Source organism: Pogoniulus pusillus, chromosome 22, assembly GCF_015220805.1.
Source record: "Pogoniulus pusillus isolate bPogPus1 chromosome 22, bPogPus1.pri, whole genome shotgun sequence".
Classification (NCBI taxonomy): Eukaryota; Metazoa; Chordata; class Aves; order Piciformes; family Lybiidae; genus Pogoniulus; species Pogoniulus pusillus.
This window is the reverse complement of record NC_087285.1, coordinates 15,880,167-15,896,583: the sequence shown is the minus strand read 5'-3', so window position 1 is coordinate 15,896,583 and position 16,417 is coordinate 15,880,167. Positions and strand designations below refer to the sequence as shown.

Here is a 16,417-nt window from a genome sequence, read left to right as displayed (position 1 = left end):
CTCCTTGCTCAGCAGAACCCAGTAGCATCAACACATGGTGCCAACAGGCACCCAAGGCAGAGATAAGAAAAATAGCAAGTTTTGCAGGGATGCTTTTAAGAAGCCTCAGTACAAGAAACAAATTCTGCCCTAGACCCCAGAAGACATGTAGTGGAACTTCTTCATTATACTTCAAAAAGGGACAAATCCTGATCCTAGCTGCATGACAGCTGTCACAAAACATGTGCAGGTCCTTTCTTTCTCCTGCCTGCATAACTCCAGTAATATGCACCATGGGGCATGCTCCCATCTGCACCTGAATCCCAGCTTGTTTGGGAGTATGCAAGTGATGCAGAGGCATATGGAGCAGACTGGAGTAGATAGGACCATCAGATCTTAACAGCCCTGAGTCTGGTTAATTTTCTTCTCCTACAAGAACTTTATAATGAGTCCAGAATACATCTCTTCTTGTGTCATCCTTCTACGAAATCTGAACTAGGTAAAGTGGTTTTTAACATCCACTTATCAAAGTGACTTAACATCTGGGAAGACAGCCAATAGTTATGTAGTGATGCAGATGCCAAAAAAAATCCAACTGAAAGATTATATTCAGGGAGATTACAGAGGAGACCTGACTCAACTGGGTGGAAGTGGACAGTTATCCTGCTCAGGAAAGCCCAAGAGTCTCTGTGCAAAATCATGGAGAAAATTAAGGAAAATGATTGTGGTTTAAGCAGCTTCCTTTTAACCCATCATAGACCTTGGCTGTATCCTGTACCAGTAACTTTCTCCAAAGGTAAACTTTGGAATCAACAGATGAACAGTTTGGCAAAGTCCGAAAGGAGATGAACAGAAAATGATTTTCTGCCTCTGGCAGCCATCGAGACAACACTAACAAGAGGAAGCTCCTTTTTTTTATTGCTAGACACTCACAGTGGGATATCAATTCTTCCTTACATTTATTTTAGATAAAGTTTACCCTTTGCAGGGTCACAGTGATGTCAGTTGGAGGGGTCTCTTTTTGTCAGTTGGAGGGGGTCTCTTTTCCTTTTTTTTTTTTTAATAAATTAATCTCTGAAAAAATTACTTAAACATTCAGCTGTTGAACAATGCAATTAGGTGAAACAGTTTGCAACTCTGATTAGAAAGTCAAGATGAGAGGAGAGCTGAGAAAATCCAAGTGTAGAGCGAGCCGTAGGACCCTGGCACTATGCCATTGTAGCATCTCCTTTTTTTCTTACACTCCATTTTTCATCCCTTTCTAGCCCAGTGTGGCACTGGAAGAGTTAAAGAAAACAATAAAAGAACAACTGAGTGTACAGGGTAGGATTTACTGGCATTTACTTTTAATCTATGGTCCTTTGCTCTGTGGCTTATCAGCCCTATGTCAGCCCTTTTTCCTCCTTTATATTTCATGAGGGGACCCACATGCTGGTACTGAGAGACAGAGCCCAAGTGTCTGTAAGCTTTTTGTCAGGTAAAAAGAGAAGAAAAAGGAAAGGAACAAGAGGAAAAGCAAAGCTAAGAGGCATCTATTAGATGTCACTAGGCTTTTGTATTCATGTCAATGATTCAGGATTAGAGTATTTGAAATAATCTTATTGAGAGAACTCAAAAGCCCCACAGAGGGAAAGCCTGCTCGGGAGCATATGGCAGAGCAGCGGACAATATCTTATTAAGGATGTGTTAGCTAACACCATTACTTTTTATATTACATTACTGAGCTATTGTGCCTCAGACGGTTAGTGAGATGCCATAGTTGTGGAATGCCACTTTAGACGTGACTGCCTTGTTACAAAACCAGAGAGATTTGCCTGGGCATCCAGGCCGTGCCCAGCGGCGGGGGGAGGCTGTGGGGCTGCTGCTCCCTTGTTCCCCCCAGATTCCTGTGAAGGGCAACCCACACATCACCAGCAAAGCATCCTAGTGGCCACTCTGCTCTCACAGTGCATGACACCATCCAGTGCCCACCCACCCTTCCCCCCACCCCATCTCAAATTCAGGTCCCTGCCTTTCAGGGCCGGCCTCACTGCTGGAGGGAAGAAGAGGGGGTGAAGAGGGCAGCTTCTGCTGTATCTCCATCAAAAAATCCCAAACTATTGCCAAACTCAGCTTCTTGTCAGATGACAGGAATTTAATTTTGTTATAGTGAGTGCTGTTAGTCTAAAAATCTTTCTTTGCTCTTGGACAAAAGCTTGTAATTGGAGAAATAGCTCTTTTTAAAGTTATCTTCATCTGCCTACACCTTTAGAGGCAGCAAGGACCAAAGACAAAACAGTACTGTTCATAGCATTTCAATGATTGCAGTGAAAGGCTTTATATCTGGGTCACCTTACTACTGTCCAGTGTATCATTTCAGTGACTTGAAATAAAGCCTTTCAATAACTAATTTCATACGATTCACTTATGAGCAGCACCAGAAAATTTGTTTTCACATTTCCTGTTTCCAAACCCTGTTTTTCAAAAAAGTGGGTAGAAAAAGTTATTCCTTCCCACTTCCAAAAACCCCTCTAAAATACTGTTCTTAGCAAAGAAAAAGTAAACACTCATTTGATACAGTAATATATTCTGATCACAAACTACCTATGCAAAGTTGCTAATGTGACACACTGGGAACTTTGTATGGCTTTTCTGTACTTTTCCAGAACTGCTACAGAAAAAAAACAAACCATGATGCTACAGGGAAAGAGAAAAATACATACCAGTATTCACCACAGCTACTACAGACTTGCTGCTCTCCAAGGGCAGAGTTAAATCCATTTCTAGAAAGTTATTTCAGCCACCATTTACTCAGAAACCCACAATTGTTTCTTACACTCCTTTATTAGTTAGATGTTGTATTAAAATTACACACTTCCAGCAGGCAGAAGTGGATTTGAATTTAGCATATTTATTTTTGTAGATGTGGCCAATTACTCACAAGAATACAGTTTGGTGGCTGGAACATACAAACATTTATGACTACTCACAGGAAGAAAACCACTCATACAGCTCAGCTTCTGCAGGATAAGGCTTGGGTTATGTTTTTACCCAGTAAATGCTGGGGTAAAGCTAAGATGCATTTTTCATGTTGAGAACAATTCTAGCTAATCTGCATTAAAACTGAGGATGATCTCTGCAAACAGATTTCCCTATCACTCTTATTTGTGTGTGTGTTCCCATTGTGACAGCAAATATGGAAATAAATAAGGTGTTAGGATGGGAAAGGAAATTTATCCACAGCAGACACTCTGTGTACATATATATATATAGGACATAAAGACAGTATTTTTTTTCCTCAAGAAACAAAATTTAAAGGTAATCACTGCTCTTGAGGAAAAGAAGAGCTGGCACTCAACATCATGAAGCCAGGGAGCCCCACTGCATTCAGCACATCTTCTCTGCTGCAGGACACACTTTGAAATAGGAGTTCATATTAAGAAATCAATAGGTATGAATAGTACATTTGAAGTTTTGTGATCAGAAACAAAGGGACAAATCACCCCACAAGGCCCTGAGCTCCTCTTGGGACCAGCTCAGCACACTTAGAGATTTCCTTATGGCTGCAGGAGGTCACTGCACAGAGGCAACCAAACTTTTTAAAGCACTTCTAACATCAGATGCCCAAATCCTGCCATCTGGATGGAGCAACAGAGTAATTCACAAGGTCTTAGTTAAAACTTGGGAGGTCTTCTGCACAAGGAAGCTCATCGGGTCTCCAGGATGGACTTTGAGGACTCAAACTAATGCAGTCTCCCAAAACTGTTAACCTCTGCTGACCAAGACTGGGATTTTCAGAAAGAGGCAAAGAGATTTACCAACCTGCCAGCAGCTACAGCTCTGAAGGCTCACTCCAGGCTCACCATGCACCTCAGGCCAAGCCTATATGGACGTGGGCACACTGACCTTGGGATCTCGAGACAACAAGTCCAGCACATCCCATCTGTGTGGACAGACAGCAGAACTGACCAAACTCCAGAGGGCTGTGGATGAGCACTGAACATTATAGTCAAAGGCCAAAAGCAACAGAGCAGACTAATCTTCAGTTTCCCTCATCCCCACAACATTCAATACAGGTCTGAGTTTTTTATTCTCTATAGAAAAATCTTGATCTCAGTTTTCAAACTGCGTCAGGAGAATCACTTCTCTTCAGGAACAGAATGATCTACCAGCCTAGAGACTACACAGCATCTAGTACAATGAGCCTTGTTTGCCATAGGAGCCTCTGTTACATCACCACGATATTAAATAATCATCACCAGACACAAGCACGCCACAAAATAAAGCCCAAAACACTAGCTGCAGATTCAAAAGGCATCCTGAGAGAAGCAAGTAACTATTAGAGTAGTGCAAAGTGTTTGCAGTGAAACCCAAAACCACATAAAACTTGCCTGGTTTGGGGTTTTACAACAAACTGACGACTCAGAGCAGGTTTGCTGAGAAAAATCACAAACCTCCTTAGTGAAGCTGAGACCAAATGAAGGTTTTGCATAATAGCTTTGAGACTGTACAAAAATGCTTATACTTGGAGGCAAAGGGGAGGGAAATCAAACAAACAATAAGCAGAAGCTGGTTTGACCCTGGCCGAGTTCACTCAACCTCAAGAGCAAAATAAATTAATCTTGAAGGTGCAGAGCTATGTGCTAACTCCAACAGGCTGAAAACAAGAGACTTACATGAATCCTTGCAAAGTTACCCCCAGCTCAAGTGATTCTGTCACTAGAAAGAAGGCTGACACCACGTGAAGATTGTTGGTAGAAGGACATGTCTGAATCCCTGCGTGAGAAGCATCTACTGATCAGAGTCTCCTATTTATCTCACAACAGCTCAAAATGCCTTTGGTTGCCTAAGTCATGTGGGAAATGTTTTGGGTAATGCTTCTCAGCTGCATCAATCACAACCAAATCCTCAAGGATGTGTGTTTGAGCCCCTCCCCTCTCAGAAATGTATGGGTTCACAGGCCCCAGAGATCACACGAAACACTCAAGGGCAACTGCCACCCATCTGAACACCCTGTTTAGAGGACCAGAGGCTTTAGACAGCACAGCCTTAAAAGATAGCCAGGAAGACATCTGTGTAGTGTTGGGAGTAGGCCTCTGCTGCTTAGTTTCTGCTCCTCCTGTGCTCCCTCCCTGCTGGATCAGTAACTCCCACCTGACTCTTGAAGGGACACAACAATGAGGTAGGCACACTCCAGTGCAAGACTCAAACAAACAGCCAAATATTCTGATCCAGGAGCACGTCTTACCTCTGTCTTGAGATCTGTCAGAGAGCACCATGCTTGCTGTCCTGCATGCAAAACCCACTCAAAGATGAAAGGAACCCACAGCTTCCTGCAGCCCCATCCTCAGCATGGGAAAGGGAGGAGCAGGACACCAACACACACACACTTTCCCCTAACTCTGCACAGCCAGGTTTGATTACCTTGGTCAGGAGCACCAAGGATTTGACCTGGACTGAACAGGATCTAGGACTCCTGTAAAGATGCCAAAGAACCTGGCATCTTCTACTGCTTTGCCATGACACCGGTGCTATGACAAGCCCATGTCCCTACAGCCTGGCTGAAGATCAGCTGTTGTGCTGATCTCACCACCTGTAGCAAAGCAATCATCAGCAGCTCCTTCACAACCAGCCTCATCCTCTCACCAACACAGGTAGTTCAAGGCCAAAGCTGTCCTGTTCTTATCAGCATGCCTGCACCTCCATCACCCTCCTTCCAAGCATGGACGCTACTGCAAAACACATTAAGAGCCACATCTGCCTAACAAGTGGGAAGGATGCAGTGAGTGTGATACAGTCCTCTGTGTCATTTTTCCACCTGCCTGGTACTTAGGATGAAAAGATGATCAGGCCTGTAAAACACAATCCACTAGGTGACAACTTGTAAAGTGGTAAAATGGAGACATTGAAAGTCATTCACACCTCTTCTCGTGCCATTGCACAGTGAAATCCTATACACAAACATTATTTTTTTCAGGTTAAAGGCTGGAAGATTTCAAAACCATATGTAGTTAAGTTGGTTCCCCCCACAGCCATGGCAGCTGGGTGTGCTGGGGATGGATTATATAGAGCCCAGCTGAGCATCCTGTACAGCTGAGAGCACACAGACCTTTCAAACACTGGGAGAGGGTCAGGTATTAAAATGTACCCTGGTGCTATCTGATAATAAAGTGCAAAATACATTCCAATCTCCAACCCAGAGTCCCCAGCCCACGGACAGGAACTCTGATGGCACTGGAAACACATAAGCCACCTCTTCAAAGCCAGAAGGAGCCTCATTCCTCAGAAGCTGCAACAGAATTAGCATGTGAAGAACTTCAGTATATCACCAGACAAGGAGCTGGCGAGAGACTTGGTCACCCCCCATGCCACCCAAGGGCACACAGTCTGCTCCAGGGGCGGCTCCAGTTCAAAGTCTGTTGACTTACATCACAACTGAAGTTGAACTATCCCAAAGATAGATGGTGGTGAGACTTCTTAAGTAGGTCTCATCTGCACTGGTAAAACTCAGCAAAGCAAATATCAGGTCACACTTATCAGCCTGCTCAAGTACTCTGAGAAGAAGCAAAATTTGGGATGAACAAGCAGCTGCCAAGTGGGCTGCTTTCAGCCCTTTTTCCACACAGTGTCACAAGCTGGGGGTATATGGTATAGATCCTAAATGCTGAGATTTTTTCTGCCACTATATTTGGGATTGCAGTGGTTATTCCTATTTTACCAATCAGTAGGACTGCTGTTTACTGAATGCAGCCATAAAAGGTAAAGCTCCAGCAGGCATGGGTAACACCATTAAGTATTGGGTCTGACAATAGTAAATTGGGTTTAAAAGTTTGGAACAGAATGCCAAGAGAGGAGCCTCTATCCTGAACCAAGGAACAATCTATAGCCCCACTTTCTCCCCTATGTGACTTTTGTCATTATCATCTTTTCTGATTCTTACAAAGCAAACCTAATTAGGAAGCTCTCTCATTAGTCTTCCAGAAAAATTAGCACAGCTTATGCTAATTACTCCTGTAAAATTTAATAAACTCATTGAAATGGGAATAGTCTAATGAGGTTTTATTTATTGAACTAAGATAAGTGTAAGGAAAAAGGTTAGGACACCAGGATATCCAGAGTGGCAATAAAACTACAATTTATTCAATTTCTTCACAGGAATTTTATTGCAAACCTTTTAAATTCAAATGTGAGCTACAATTTGAAAGTTAAATCAATCTAGAATTTAATTTAATAACAGGAAGTGCTCTGTGTTTTCTAAAAGTGTGATTACAATACAGGCTGCCACTGCACTTGTAGGAGGAATTGTGCATTTGTATTGTGACAATAACACTCCTTTTAAAATGAGTTCTTGTTCATCAGATCTTCATCTCAACACATGTAACTGGATTAGTGATAAAATATACAGGCTATGCTAAGAAGATGATTCAGACACACACACACATTTCCAAGGAACTTCTTTGGAATGAAAGCTCTATAAGCATAATATATTTACTTTGTTCTCCAGAGAAAATTTAGATCACTATATGAGTATATATTTCTTCAGGTCCCTTTCACTGCTGTATCTGCTTACGCCATAATAAAGCAAAGTACGAAGCAATTTTATAAAGGATAAAGTCATCTCCTCTTTCAAATGCAGCTACAGACTTCCTTTTTTTTCTAAAGCCCCACATTTCAAGTAAATTAAAATGTATTATGTACTTTTCACATACATCTAGGGTTTGAAAGAACACAGCACATGTAACTTTGAAGTTGCCAAACAGCCTCTTCCCCAAGTTTATTAAACCACCACAAAGAGGGAGCTTGCTCTATCCCAAGTTTCTCTAGCCCCATCAAAGGGAATTAATCAAGCCAAAATAGTATTCCAGCATGGAAGAAGAGGGTAGCATTTCCATGTAAGTACATATGTAAAAAAATCCCATGGATAGATTCTATGTTAATTGCTGTGTTAGGTCAGAGTCTGTAGATTCATGGGATTTGACGCAAGAGTTAGATTAAATCCATAGGCAAGACTTTATCAGAGCGTAAGGCATGTGGGAGTGCTTTAGCCCAAATGGTAAATGAGTTCTCTAAGCTCACATGCAAATACAAATAGCTAAATATGGGTTTGCATATCAATTGACATAATAGTTAAAAATTGTGTGCATGGAGAAGTGACAATGGAGTACAACTAAACACATGTTCTGGCTTGCACAGGCTTTTTAACGTTAGAGCAATTTTAAAGGACTCGTTTTAAGGTAAAAGTGGTTCCACACAGATCACTTCATCCTTTCCAAACCAAAAGGGGAGGGGAAAAAAATGAATAGGATAAGTGTCACGAGAAACATCACTAAAGCTACTGGCTGTATAAAGCACATACTTATTTGGCCTAAATTGTTTGAACTAGCCCCAGCCAAGAAAAGGTTTTAAATACCCTACTGGGACAGATGCGAAGCGGCAACAATAGAAGCCACACTAATGCAATCCAGGTAACACAATCCTGTTTCAAAAACACGGGGAGGGCTAATTACAGTACTGCTGAGTCAAATTTCTTATACCATTGCAACCCACAGGAACAGGTCAAAATCAAATGTTATTCAAACCACAGTCATATCAACCTCCTGTATCAAAGTCACCATTTAAAACCAAGTGAGGAACTTAAAAGCTTAACCCATTCACAAGCCAAGCATCACTCAGTGTGGGTGGTGAGGTAGGGTTTTGGGTTGTCATCTTTAAATTATGTTTAGCTTGCATTTTAAGGGTAATCTCCAGAATTGGTACCTTTTGCATTGATTTACGTAAAGACTGATAAACCGATCGCAGCTAGGGAGCTAAATCTGGGTGTTTCTTTTCATGTCACTGTCTTCCTCATTTTGCAGGAAGCATGTAACAGGCAGCCTCTCTGGCTTCTGTAATTTAAAATGATTTGCAACTCACAGTTTTGCATACTAGATAGTTAAACAAAATATTTCTGTAAACCTGCCATTAGCATCTTAACATCTCACTTTCCAGTACAATGAAAAATTCATGTGAATTTTGTAGCTTTCATGTTGCTCAGAATGCCACTCTAACACCACGTTTATAGTTTTCAACTCTGCAGCAGGCTTATAAAACAGATTTCACTGTGGGGTTTTCCCCCCTCCCCCTACTTTCCCTGGTACTACCTAATGCTCAGGGAAGATGAGAGAGAGAGAGGTAGAAAGATAGGTCGGTAGGTAGAGAGAGAGGCAGGTAGGAAGATAGGAAGGTAGGTAGAGAGAGAGATAGGTAGGAAGATAGGAAGGTAGGTAGGTAGGTAGGTAGGTAGGTAGGTAGGTAGGTAGGTAGGTAGGGAGATAGGTAGGAAGATAGGAAGGTAGGTAGGTAGGTAGGTAGGGAGATAGGTAGGAAGATAGGAAGGTAGGTAGGTAGGTAGGTAGGTAGGTAGGTAGGTAGGTAGGTAGGTAGGTAGGGAGATAGGTAGGAAGATAGGAAGGTAGGTAGGCAGGTAGAAAGATAGGTAGAGAGACAGGTAGGAAGGAAGATACGAAGATAGGTAGGTAGGAAGATAGGTAGGTAATATATAGACAGACAGGTAGAATTATCTCCTGAGATTTAAACATTCTCAAGATTAACTATTATAGCTAATACAAACCATCAAAACATCTGCTGTAAGCTTCCCATATACGCACTTTCCTACCAGACTCAAGTAAGAACTGTAAATCTGGGGGCCTGGCAAGCATGCTGCCAGGCGAGGCTCGGCCATATCCCTGAACCGCTCTCTACATGTGGCACCCAACGCATCAAGCCCTCTCCACCTTCTGTCATAAAATGGACGCATTGGCACAGAGGACACTTTATCCTTAATATAGGAAACATCAACTCAGACAATAACGGGAGCTGAAACTCACCATTCTATGCTTTCACCCCTATATGTATATAAGTAGTTCCCTCTTCAGGGTCCCTCTATTCCCCGGTCAGTGTGAGGGTGGTGTTGCTTTCCCCAACTGATGACAGACACTTTCAGTACTCTGTGGCCATTTAACTCCTCTAGGGTAATGCTGCCTAATAATCTGGTTACCACACATGGCTTTGTACAACGAGTTTGGACAATTAAAATGTAAAACTGACTCTTTGGCTACCATTTTGCATAATTTGCAGGCAGAGAAACTAACTACACATGGCTCAGAAAAGCTAAAATAGATGTGGCATTGCACTTTGATGTCAGATTAGCAATACGGATCCGTTTAAAAACACGATCATTAAGACAGGCAAAACAATTAATTAATGAACTGACAACACAGTCAAAATAGTATCCCAACCAAAGAAAATACCAGGAGGTGGGGGGGGAAAACCCTTACTTTGCAGACCTATTTTTTTTTGTAACTGTTTTTATGCATAAATAAAACCTTAAAATGTAGATGGATTGCATCCAACAGAAATACTGTAGCTAAAAGTGATAATGATTCAAGCATTTTTCAAATAAAAGTTAAATATTTATAAGCACCCAACCACATTTCATAAATCACAAACTATTATTATTTTATTCCTGAAGCTTCTTTGGCACAGCATGTGAATTGAGCCGCAGAAAAGTCAGGAAGAAAAATCTCCTCTTTATGCACATGAATCAGTTACAAGAAGCGGAGCCCTTCAGAGAGCAGGTCGCTGCCTTATCCTCCATATGGCCCTTCCACGGCAATCGCGATTGCAAAGCACAACTAATTCGGTATCAAAAACAAAATTTCATCCGTATCTACTCCTAATTCTTCCCCATTAGCGACACAGGGCAGGTGTTTCGTTATAATGAGGAAGAAGGAGGGGGGGAAAGAAAGAGGGGGAAAAAAAATATGGAAGGAAACAATAGCAGTCCTTACCTGTCAATTATCACTGGATCTGATGGAGTCTCATTTCTGTTGCCACAGCTTTTCTTGTCACAACAGCGGCTACAGAGCAAAAGTGAAAGGATTTAGTGCGACCATTACACTGTAAAATCATCATTACGAACATGGTAGGTTCAAATTGCCGGCTAGAGTTACTGCTCGGTCCCTGCCTGGAAATCACTCAAATGTAGTGGGTCACATATGGGTTAATTACTGTGTTTAACTTCTTGCACAGCTGGTTAGCAACAGAAAATATAAAAAGAGAGGGGGTTTGCCCCTTTCACAAACAATAATTCAAGGCTCACTCTAAACAGGGAGACTTGCCTATTCGTAGCCTCTTTTCTTTGGGGTTTAACAGTTGTCCCGCATATGCTCGCGCACAAAATAAGCAGCTTTTTCCCTGCTGAGCCTGGTTTTAACATTTGCTTAATGCTTATGTTACACATCCACAAGATATTCCTGCTTCTACACTGAGCCAAATTCTCAGCTACTGAGAAACCTCCCCCTGAAATCCGAAAGCACAATCATCATTCTCTCTCTAAGAGACACTGCTGTTAATGGAGGAGCTGAAATGCAAGCGCCATCGGGAGCAGCTACTTTAAGCTCCAGCTTTCCTGTTTCCCCAAGTTTTCTGAGCATGTTAATGATCACTGATGCCATGGAGAGCGCAGCTCCCGTGGCTGGTGCCCTGCATCGGGTCAGATACAAAGCAGGCATGTGAAATATAAGCTCTGTCTCCCAAAGCACTGCTCCATTGCTGACCTCCAGGTTGAGATTCTTTTGAACTAAGGTGGCTCATTGTTTCCTAAGAGAAGTTAAATTGTTGTTTGTGATGATTCCTTGTCAGAGGTTATTGTCCATTAAGAGCTATAAATACATGGCAGGTAAGTTCATAGGCAATATGTAAGTTTCTGCTCAGTGTGAGAATCCATCCTGGTGCATCTAGTGCTGTGGCTGAGCAACATGGGTGCTGCTCTCCTCTCCCCAGCAGCTCATCTAAACCCACCGGACCAAGTCACAGCTATGTAGGTGAGCAAAGCCTCAGGCTTTCAGCCACCTGCCCATCCTAGGGAGGAAACACACACTGGGGGTTGGAGCTAAATGATCTTTGAGGTCCCTTCTAATTGGACCTCACAATTCTATGATCTAACAATGAAGGCTGCTGTTTGTTGATGTCCCTTAACAGAAAACTCCCCACCAAAGTCAGAGCTCCAAGGAATAAAAAAAATAAGCAAGCACCTGGGCATACCAAACCCTCCTTGGTACCCAGGGACCTGCTGGATAAAGCTGGGGCAGCTCCTGTGAGTTAAGGGCTGCAAGGACCCCATCCTATGGTGGCAGTAAGGGACAGCCAGTGAGGACCGCTTCCTTTGCTCTCCCTGGCCAGACCTAAATGCATCTCTCCATTCAAAAAACTTGCTGGTAAACCTCAACCACGTGCAACCAGTCTTTGGAAACCACCACGATTGTTCCAAATGGCATCTCAGGGACCTACACATCACCCTTATTTCAGCAACTGGCTGCTAGGAGCCAGCACTGCTCACATTCCCATTCAGACGAACTATTTTCTTTTCCCCAGAATGTGGAAGAACATCAGGACAGGAAGAAGCCCTCAGAAGTGCCACTCTATATAAATAGCCCTGTTGGGAGTATGACAAAGGTTCTCTTGTGCTGCTGAACAATAGAGTGAATAATATACAGTTACCCACCAAGATTAGCAATAAAGCAACTAACCACACTAAAGATAACACGCACACAAAAAAAAAAGGGGGGGGGGGGCTTTTACAGAAACAGCCTGTTTAAAAATGGGGTTTAAAAAAAATAGTCATAATTTTGTTTTCAAAGAGAGGAAAATACATAATTCTTTTCACCACAGAAAGCTTCAAGGCAACTATTCAGGGCTGAAACTTCTCACAGCTAACACATGTGTGGTATCTTCATTTCGGTGGAAGTTACATTGTTTGGGAGTGCCAAAAACAACTGCTTAATTTTACAGCACAATACCACAATTGATCCACCAGAAAACACAAGAGCCTTGGCACTCAGAAAGTATGAACATTTAGGAAGGAATAAAATATGCTGTAGGTAAATAGTCATGTGGCCATTCAAGGGGCTTTTTTTTTTTTTGCCTATAAAAGGACTTGTCATTGCAAGGCAGCTAGAATGTGTGGGGTGAGAAAATTTACCCACAAACAAGGCAATAAAAACTGCTAATCATTTTTAAATGATTAAAATGTAATTAGAAACAGAGTTGGCACAAGTTAAGACAATGCAGTTCTTGTGACTGAAGCAAATCAGGGCTAGTCCTGACATTCTCACAGCAGACTGGAGGGACAGAAATTGCCTCACTTACTCAGGCAAGCAAAGGTTCCCAGGCTCCCAGTGCAAGATGGGCAGATACCACCATCCATGCACCACTAGGCTCAGAGGCCAGCACTTTCCTGGGGTGCTAACCCAGCGGGAGAGGCATCAAGAGATGGGACACTTCGATCTCCTCTCCTGCCATGAGCAGGATGGAGTCAGGCACTGGCTGACAGGGACAACTCAGCTTCAAGAGCTGGGGAAAGGCTCCATTGCTCATTGGGTGGGCTCCTCATTTGGATAGGGATGCCAAGAATACATCCCAATAATCCCAAGTAATACTAAGAGACCCCTGCTCAGTTTGAGAGTGATGTGGGAGAGGTGCACGACATCGCAATGTCTGGTTACTCCAAATGTTCTTACATCTTCTAGACAATTATTTTTCAACCTTGGCTTGCCTTTTGCACTGTTCCCCCAGTAGCAGAAACCGAGGCCTTGTCTACCCTAGAATTCAAATATCTACCCCAGAGAATTAAAATATCACACAAACTCTGAGTTTGAAACCTCGTTGCATGTCACAAGAAGTGCTTTTAATTCAACTTGCCTCGAAAGCTTTGGCTTTTAGAGTCTACTTAACACTTGGAAATAAGTTCCTAAATATTCAGTACCCTTTCTCCTTTCCCTGAAGGAATTTAAAAATTCCCAGGAGCTTCTCCAAGTCACCCAGAAACCCTCAAGCTCCCAGTAAGGCTCTGTGAAAGTGCAGGGAGTGGCACTGAGTGCAAGGTCTTTCCAGTCAGGAGGATAAAGAGTTCTTCTTACTGTACCTCCATGGCCCCTCTCCCCAAATGGGCAAAGAGCCACAGCTCAGGCGCAATGCCATATTGGCCCACAGAAAACCCCTTCAAAACTTGATTTGCTTGGGGTTCTGCTTGTTTTTAAAACAAATAGTCCTTGAAAGTAATGCAACCTATTGCCAGCAAAACCTCCTCCAGCTCTTGCACCCCCATCTCCGTCTACCCTGGGTTTTCCCCTCACCTGTTTACATCCTTGCTATCCCCAGGGCTTATTCCCAAGCCCCATACCATCCCCATCCTGCCCCTTCACAGGCCTTCCCCATCCTCTGGCCACCACCACCATTACCAGCAGCTTTTGTTGCTGCCTTTGTCCTCACTCCAATTCTCTGGAGACCTGCTGCCTTCCTGCCATCTTGCTCCATACCTTCCTTGCAATGTAACATCTCAACCCTGCACTGCCTGGCTCTGCTGCAGGGTTGCAGTGCAGGAGATGGCCTCCTGTCCTCTACCCTGGTGTGGTGGCCAGGACTATCAGTCATGAGAGGAGCTGTGCATTGTGTATCTGCACACAGGCTTTCTGCGGGGACAATAAACAATGAGAAATTATGGGGCCATGGCACGTGGCCAGCGCAAATGCGACTTTCCGATCATTTAGCTGCCATGCTCTAACAAGTCGTTAGCAAGTCCATGTGGGAGATTTTGCAGAAGCTCCCAGCTAGGTGGGCTTCATCCCATGGATGATGTGGTCAGGAAAACCCCTGCCCTAAACAGGCTTCTCACCCCAAGGCATGGAGGTGCAGGAACCTCTGACCAGAGCAGATGTTAAGACTTTATTTTACAGAGACAAACCCCATATTTTACTGCAACCTCATTCTCAGAAATCACTGAAGCATTTTAGCTGAAACTTTCCAAAGAAAGTCAGCCTGAGGCTGACACCCTGCAAAGGACATTTCAGCCAGAACAGTTTAAGTTTGGCAAAGCTGTAAGCCACTGAAGGTTTCATAATGGAAATTGTTGAGGCAATATTAACTATAGATGTCCCTCCTCATGCTGCCTACAATACTAATAAATTCCACTGAGGCTGTGAATTCTCCCCAGCTATTAACATTTTTGCCAACAGTGTAGAGTTTTATATTTGACGAAACACAATGAAATCCTTTGAAATAAACAGCCACCTGAAGCAAAGCTCAGCTCCACTTTCCTATCACAACCAGGACTCTCTATACATTTGAATTCTTTGTCTTCTCCGTGCCATAGCTGTAGTCTACTATAAATACCCAGCTTTGTCACATAAATGCAAAGTTTTATTGTGCAGTTAGCCTTGATAGAAAGCACTGCTGAAAGTTGTTTAGAAATTAAATATCTAAACCAAGCTATTTTAAAATACAGAGCCCTCACTATTTCATGTCTGAAATGAAGAAATTTCATCTTAGGGAGAGCAAGCTGTCTTTCACACCATATGGCTAATGGTAGTGCATAGCAATTAGCTGGGCTGATTAATGGGGAACAGACTCTAATTTTATGCTTATAATTGAGGCTGCATTTGCACCCCTGGTGCAAATTCAGCACATCCCAACTTCCACTTACAACAGGCAAGAAATCAAGAGAAACAGAATGGTGTGGAGAGAGTTGGGGGTGTTTTTTTTCCTCTCTTCTAGACCCCTAAAGAGCATCAGATTTGCAATTTAAAAGAGTGTTAGTAGCACAATGGATGACAGATTTGTGCAATAGGGTCAAGCGGCCTGGTAAACAAACAGCACCCTCTTACACATGTATAGGCAGAGAAGGAAATGGGTAATATCTAATATGAGCTGTAGGAAATCTGAATATGTCTCTTGACCCCACCAGGCACACAGCATTTGTCTACCACGGTCAGATAATCTACTCCTTTTTTTTTTTTTATCCCTCCACCTTATGGTTATGAAACATGAAACAAGGACTAGTAGTAAACAAAGAGAAATATAAAGCTCCTTACCCTGTGAATTTTAAGAACAAGAAAATGTGAAGTGTTTTACTAAAGGGAAATGCTACACATCTTTCCACACTCCCAGAGCAGAAATGATTTTGTCTCGGTCAAAGTATATTGAATGGCTGTAAACCTTTGATGCAGGTACTTGGTTATCTGGTTAAAACTCAGCCTTTCTACAAAAAATTTCAATTTACTTCTTACTCTTTGTCTTTTTTAAGCAGTTGTACAAAAATTAATTCATTAAAGGAGGTGATTCTTACTCTTGATGGCTCAGTGAGTGGCAGGTGTATGCAATTCCTACCTTGAAACCTTGCCACTTAAGAACCACGTGGACACATCACTCAGAAGATGTGTCCTGACACTTCAGACACTTGACCATAAGCTTAGTTTTGCTCACATGAACAGTCCAACTGTTTTCATGGACTATTACAGGAGAAAAGCAAAGTACACACTTCAGCCTTATCAGGTCAGGGGCCTCGTGTAATATTTCCATGAATTGTTCTTAGCTAGGTATCTAGTGTGAAAGTGGTGCTAATTAGGCCAATGAATTTTAGGGC

General features: G+C 42.7%; 1 protein-coding gene across 9 annotated transcripts in view; it reads right to left on the bottom strand.

Annotated features, from left to right (window-relative positions):
* Nucleotides 1-16,417, bottom strand: part of EBF1 (EBF transcription factor 1) — a 289,221-nt gene that overhangs the window by 259,281 nt on the left and 13,523 nt on the right. For all 9 annotated transcript variants that reach the window (XM_064161950.1, XM_064161954.1, XM_064161951.1 and 6 more), the window contains exon 6: nucleotides 10,788-10,856. In XM_064161950.1, the coding sequence (XP_064018020.1) occupies nucleotides 10,788-10,856 (69 nt within the window). The remainder of the gene's footprint in view (nucleotides 1-10,787; nucleotides 10,857-16,417) is intronic.